We start from the raw sequence: 6758 nt of genomic DNA on the forward strand, positions 1-6758 counted from the left end.
GGGGTCGGGGAGGGTGTTATCATGCTGACTGTGGAGGGGTGGGATTGCTGGTGTGGGCGGAGCATGCACTCTAATGACAACATAAGTGGCAAAATACTTTCAGATTTTTCTCCAAGCACCAGAAGTCACCTGATTGGTTGACAGTCGATAAAGAAAACGTAGTCACTAAAGGGGAGGGGGGAAGGGTCATTAAAGTCTCTAAATACTGTGTAGTATTTAGAGACTGACTTCAATCAAGCCTTCATCCAGAGTTTGAGAAGGATCCAAAAAGACTAAAAAGTTCAGTTTTAGAAACTCCTGCGACAGCGGAACATCTCAGAGCCTCTCGGAGGGGGAGGGGCTCCTTACATCCGGTCAGGACGGTATCGGTGGAGAAGAGCACACAGGGCGAGGCCATCCTTCCAGGACCGGGTCAGGTCGCTGACGGAAACACCACGGTAACCATGAGTCTGTTCCTGAAACCAGGTCAGCAGCTGATTGGACGCGGAGGTCTCTGAAGAGAGGAGGGCGTGTCAGTGCTGCCCCCGCCTCTGACAACAACCCCCCAACACAGAAAAGACCTTTCACCTTCCTGAAGCAATGTGGGGGTTGGTAGCCCTGTGATGTCGTATGGGTTTGTGTTTGGCTCCGCCTCCTCGCCTTTGTCCACCAGGTGTCTCACCTGCAGAGAAAATCCTATCATGATTGGTGGAAGAAACTTTCAGTTCTCCAACATTTGGGACACAGAGATGACACGTACCTGTGCAGGTGTGACCAACGAGCTGGTGTTCAAGTACCTGGTGGTTGGATCCACAGAGAACATGCTGATGTTCTTCTGCATGTTCTCTGGAGTGGTTTGTGGGAGGAGCCTATACAAACTCTCTCTGCAGAACATATGGACCACAGGTCAGGCTTGTGAGGAGTGGGAGGTGCCCCCTGCCCTCTAGGTGTGTCCTCACCTCTCTGCCAGTACCTCCAGGGGAGCGCCACCTTGAGCCCACCTTTGTATCATCCAGGCTGAATCCAGAGCTGCCAGAAACCCTCGAGCGACGCCAGTGCCCATGGGCCAGAAGGGCTGCCGAGAGAGCATCGGGAGGTCATCGGAGGTCATCGGGAGGTCATCAGGAGGTCATCAGGAGGTTATTGGGAGTCTAATGGTATCCTCCTTAGTCCTGAAGCCATTGCTCCTCTAAGTTTGTCTATTAAAGTCCAGGTTGAGGTCTGGGGGTACCACAGAAACCCAGAACTGAAAATGTTCTAATCCGGTTCCACTCATCCAGATTGACCATCAGTCTAAAGAAAGAGTTTTGGTCCTGATCACCTTCTAACCTGCAGGTTCACTTGGCCCTCCTCTGCCTCCTCCCCACACATCACCTGTCTTACCTCCAGCAGGCTGTCTCCCACCAGAGCGACCAGCAGCTGGTGTCCGTGGCGCTGGCGGATCATGGCGGCGTTTTCTGAGGCATACATGCAGGTGAAGTCAAACATGGCCACATCCGGCTGGCCGTAGTGGTTCATGGCGAAGTCCAAATCCGGCAGCTGGTGATTGGTGGAGAAGCTTGCAGCCTCTCGGGCGTACGCCTGCAAAGCATCATGGTCTACGTTTTCCCGAGAGAGAAGCTGCTCCGTGTCCGCAAAGTCCTGTGAGACAGAAAAACGAGAACTTCATCCCAACCGCTGTTCGTCTGTGACCACAGGAGCTACAACACCTGGAGGGGGATCTGACAAAGGCCAGATCATCATCGGACCTTTGTCTTCTCTGAACCAAGAACCCTAAACCTTTCCCGTCATCAGTGGATCCTCCTTCCTTTACCTGTCCGCAGCTCAGGGACCAGAGCCAGCATCTCAGTCATGAGACTGAGGTCTCATGTCCTGATGGTCAGTGCTACCTGCATACCTGCAGAATGACTCCTTTGTCCAGCAGGCTCTGCTTCTTCGCCGTCATTACAAAGTAGTGAGTGTCGTCTTTGTAGTACACAATGTTCTCCAGGTCGATCCCTGAAACGGGTCAGCAAGTTAGAGGAGATCTGAACAGACGGTTCTGGAGGAGGTGAGGACTGACCCGTGTCCTCCTGCAGCTCCTGGAAGAACCTTTGGTTGAATATGAAGGCCACGCCACTGATCTCCTCCACCTTGGCCTCTGCTGAAGTGTTCCTGTTCTTGAAGTTTGCTGTGATTGCAATGGCCAGCTTCCCCCTGAACTCTTTCCTTCTGAAACCTGCCCAAAGAAATATCCACAGGTTCATCCACAGGCTCATTTGTGTAGGGAGGGATCCCCTCCTGGAGAACTCTCTGGGAAAAGCTGCTCTCTAAGGTCTTAGTGGATGACAGCACGACTCATAGTCCAGGTTGGTTCATTTTGAACAATCCGATTTGCTGATTTAGCTGTTACATCCCACAATATTGTACATCCAGGTTGTGTCCCAGCACAACACAAAAAACAGTTTATTAATGACAACTGGGATCCGGACGAGTCTGGAACGTTCCCTAAAGACCAGATCTTCATTGCTTTAAAGAGGCCAACAGTTCTGATAGTTCAACCCTTCAAATGACTCTCCACATGTACTCCAAAAGTACTTGAAGTATTATTATTAAGTATACTTGAGTATCAATATAGTAAGTCTACTACAGACCACGTACGTGTTGTGTGGGAAGTATACTGACTGAATACTTCTTCAGACTAAATCGGAACAAGTTTACTATATAGATAGTATATAAAAAGTAACCTGCTTCACTTTAAGCATGGACTAAGTATTCATGTAGTACATTTACTACTTTAGCCAAGGGTTTCCTTTAAAGACCCCCCCACCACTGATGCAGGACCCGGTCTCAGACTGGACAGACCCCCATCAGCCAGTGTAGTTTCCAGCTGGGTTTCGGTTCTGGTCTCGAATTCTTGTATAAGTGCCCCCCTCCTTCCCCCTCCCACCCCACTTATGGGTCAGACATTTGACTGATGCTGCAATCAGGTGAGTCTCAGGTGTAGGCGTCTCACCCGGCAGTGTGTTCCTGCGCCCGTCTGCCCCAATGATGACATCAAACTCCAGCTGACTGAGTGGGTGGTTCTTTGGATTCACCTCCATCCTCCAGCCTCTCCCTGGACAGGTAAACAGAACAGTCAGAAACGGAGCTACAGGTTCTCCCGTTTCAGCCAGTTCTCTGCTCTGGTCCATGGAGCTTCGTCTCACTTCAGTAACAGCTAACTTCATCATTCACTGATGCAGAAACCAGCTGTTGGTCGTGAAGGGCAGGAAGTAGTTTCTCTACACTGAGCTCTTCTGAACCTCCTGGAACCCCTACTGGGTTTCTCCTCAGCCTTACTCTGTTGGAGCTGCTCCTCCGGAGGCTCCAGCAGCTGCTTGAACTCCACGTTCACGTGGACTTCAGCTCCTAGCATCAGCACCACCTTCAGTAGGACCAGCTGGAGCTGACGAATACCTGCCACAGGAGACAGGACACTGAGGGGCATTCTGGTCTGAGGAGCGGGACCGGCGGGTCCATACTCACTTATGTGGTCGATGGATCCTGCACAGAACTTCCCGTAGAACTTTTTGGCCCCGAGTCCCCGCAGGTCGTGGATGGTGAAGGGCCACAGGTGGAGCACGTTGTTCCTGGAGAATGAGTCCCTCTTCTCCAGCACAACCACTCGTGCGCCCATGAAGCACAGCTCCACCGCCAACCTCAGACCACAGGGCCCCGCCCCGATGATCACACACTTACCAGTCAGAGGGAACAAGAGCTGACCAATCAGAAAGCTGTTTCTGCCCTTAACTGTGATGAGTGAAAGTGGCCACACCCACAACACTCACCGTCATGTGGCTGCAGGCTCGGGCCCTCCGGTACTCCGGCTGTGCGGCCCTCCGGTCCAGTTTGGCCCATAGAGCATTGGCTCTCCAGTAGTTGAGCCGCTGCTTGAGCGGCTGGTACAGCGGCCTCTGGGGGGCGCTGGAGTCCAGCTGCAGGTGCTCACAGAGCTGGCTGAAGCATTGAAGCACCGCCTTGCAGGTCGACGCCGACACAAACTCGTCAAACAGCTCCTGACTTCGACATTCTGGGTAAGATTTGTCCCCCATGGCGACGCCCACTGTGAGGTCAGCTCAGAGGCTCCTGCGTGGATCTGCTTCTGCAGCTGCACCTTCTCCTGGAGGTCCAGTCAGAACATCCGGCTCAGAAATCCGGATCAGACTTCACCAGGCAAACATCTCAGAGGAACGAGCAACAGAGACATCTGCAAGACCCACAGAAGTTCTGGACCAGCTGCTAAAGAGTCTACTGCTTCAGTCACTTTTGGTTCCTAATGTGGTTGTGGGTTTCTGGCTGCATGATGGACTCAGTCATTACCACCAGTCTCTGGTGTCCTCTTGATCCTCAGAAGATCTTCAGATACTTCCATGAGAGTTGACAAACATCATGAAGCGTTACCAGAGATTTCTGCAGTGAGTCCAGATAGCTTTTTGTTTTCCTACAGAAGGATCTTCTTCTGATGGAACAGAACCCGGTTTTAGGATTTTATGAGAGAAAAGTCACTGAATTCTTTCCAGTAACCCAGTCCCCCAAGAACCCATGTCCTGGTTCTGTCCAGATCTGCTGAAGAGGACCTTCAAGAAACCACTGAGAAATTTGCAGCATCTCTGTCTGTAAGATCTTCAGCCGGTGGAAAAGACGATCTATCCTACACCGACTCAAGGGTCACATGAGGCACCAGCATGAGAACCTGGAACCAAAACTCTGATCCGGATCCTGGAGGTTCCCATGTCACATACACCCCGGTCCACTGGTGCAATGTTCCAAAAAAGATTTGTGTTCTGAGTGACGTCAGTATAAAGAACTGCAGCCAATCAGCAGATTAAAAGCATGGTTCCAGTTCTGGTTCGGTTCTTCATCTTCAACATCAGAACCTTGGTTAGAACCTGAACCTGATCCAAGAGCTTCTTGATCCATGTCTTTGACCAGAGATCCAAGCATCAGCCCGTCATGTTCAGAGAGGAAAGCCCACACACTCACCTGAACACTAATCCACGTTAATCTCTGCTCCTTCAGTCAAAGCAGAGGTCAGGAGGCGGGGCCAGAGGAAGCTCCACCCACAAGAGCCAGACAAAGCTGAGCCTGAGCTGCTGCTAATCCCAGAGAGTTTACTGACAGAGAAGCCACAACCCATCTCCATCTGAGCAGCAGTGAGGGGTGTGGCTTAGAGGTAAAGCAGTTCTGAACACAGGTTCAATTCCCACTCAGCCTGTTCTCGATCCCATGATCAGATGATCACATGACCCCATGACCACATGACCCCATGATCACATGACCCCATGACCCCATGATCACATGACCCCATGATCACATGACCCCATGAATTTAAAATACACTACAACATTCCTGCCAGAAATGGTCACAGCGTCATCTGGTGGCTGTCAGACATTCCTTTAGTTTGTCAGGACTTCCACCTGGATCTTCGTCCATCGATCCAGTGATGCTTCAGAAGGAACCGGACACCTCGGCGTCCAGCAGCAGAGACATTCTTCTAAAAAACCAGACGCATTCCATATGTAAACCGTTTTTATTGCACTTACAAAGACCAGCAGGACTCTCGTCAAACTGACAAAAACCAAAAACATTACAGTCTGAAAAGCCAGGAAGATGGTGGAGAAGGAGAACATCCCCCTCGACAGGTGTGTTCCTCCCCGAACCATCAACACCTGCAGCTGCTGTCAGAAGATCAGGTGGACCTTCAGACAGAACTGGAGCAGCCTCTGCAACATGAGTCTGTACCCTGATCAAGAACTTTCCTCCAGAGTTCATGAAGAAGAAACGACATTTACAGAAACCAAAAACAGAGGGAGGAGCTTCAGATACGGGTCAGAGCTGGTTCGATCCTGGTCCATATGAGGTTCCTGAAGAAGATCCAGGATCATCAAGTAAACATAAAACCTTTTCTGAACCTTTTCATCAGGAGTTTTGCTGAAAACAGAAAACAAACGTGAGAGTCTGACGGTGGGGAAGAGGGTCCAAAGATAACGGGACCGCCCCCTCACCAGCAGAGCCCGCCCCCGGGTTTCTATGGGCAGCAGGAAGTTTCCCAGCGCGCAGATCACACAGGCCATTGCAAATGGGCTCAGAGCCAGAACCACAGACTGGGACATCAGCACCTGAAGGACTCAGAGTCAGGGGGAGGGGCTCTGTGAAAACCCTGCCTATTCCTCAGGAACGCACCTGCGCGATGAAGGGAGCGATCATTCCTCCGATCCGGCTGAAGGACGTACAGAACCCCATCCCCAAAGAGCGCGCTATCGTGGGGTACACCTGCCAGAGAAGAACCTGAACCTCCAGAACCACAAGACAGGTGTGTACCAGGGGAAGGAGCTTACCTCTGCTGTGTAAATGTAAACCACGTTGAAGTTCATGGCGACCAACGAACGAAGCAGGAACAGCAGAACGGTGAAGCCAAACCTGCAGACACGGAAGACTGACAGTGACCCTCCTCGATCGGTCAGTCGGACCATCAGAACCGCAGGAAGGTTCTTACATGGTGCTGCAAATGTTCAGCATCATGAAGAAGACTGCAGCCAGCAGCTGCAGGACGGTCAGACTCATCTTCCTTCCAAACACGTTCAGCAGAGCGATGTTCAGAGGAACCACTGCGAAGACGGAGAACCGAGAGCCTTGGGGTCATGACATGTGACCCTAACACCCCTCCCCCACTACAGTCATGACATGTGACCCTAACACCCCTCCCCCACTACAGTCATGACATGTGACCCTAACACCCCTCCCCCACTGGTCATGAC

At 51.5% G+C, this 6758-nt stretch overlaps 2 protein-coding genes across 2 annotated transcripts in view; both read right to left on the reverse strand.

Annotated features, from left to right (window-relative positions):
- Window positions 1–4662, reverse strand: part of LOC112155189 (protein-methionine sulfoxide oxidase mical3b) — a gene marked incomplete in the record, with an annotated part of 14386 nt that extends 9724 nt beyond the window's left edge. Inside the window, 11 exon segments of the mRNA XM_036210369.1 lie at window positions 349–493; window positions 568–661; window positions 740–863; window positions 939–1054; window positions 1363–1620; window positions 1877–1977; window positions 2042–2197; window positions 2975–3076; window positions 3301–3417; window positions 3487–3694; window positions 3789–4662. Coding sequence (XP_036066262.1) covers window positions 349–493; window positions 568–661; window positions 740–863; window positions 939–1054; window positions 1363–1620; window positions 1877–1977; window positions 2042–2197; window positions 2975–3076; window positions 3301–3417; window positions 3487–3694; window positions 3789–4052 — 1685 coding nt within the window.
- An 849-nt stretch (window positions 4663–5511) lies between these two features.
- svopl (SVOP-like) overlaps window positions 5512–6758 on the reverse strand; it is a 5435-nt gene continuing 4188 nt past the window's right edge. The window contains exons 13-17 of the mRNA XM_024286717.2: window positions 6497–6608; window positions 6339–6420; window positions 6184–6273; window positions 6006–6119; window positions 5512–5931 (exon numbers count right to left, since the gene is read on the reverse strand). Of these exons, the coding sequence (XP_024142485.1) occupies window positions 5920–5931; window positions 6006–6119; window positions 6184–6273; window positions 6339–6420; window positions 6497–6608 (410 nt within the window). The 3' untranslated portion in view covers window positions 5512–5919. The remainder of the gene's footprint in view (window positions 5932–6005; window positions 6120–6183; window positions 6274–6338; window positions 6421–6496; window positions 6609–6758) is intronic.

This window comes from Oryzias melastigma, linkage group LG23, assembly GCF_002922805.2.
Source record: "Oryzias melastigma strain HK-1 linkage group LG23, ASM292280v2, whole genome shotgun sequence".
Classification (NCBI taxonomy): domain Eukaryota; kingdom Metazoa; phylum Chordata; class Actinopteri; order Beloniformes; family Adrianichthyidae; genus Oryzias; species Oryzias melastigma.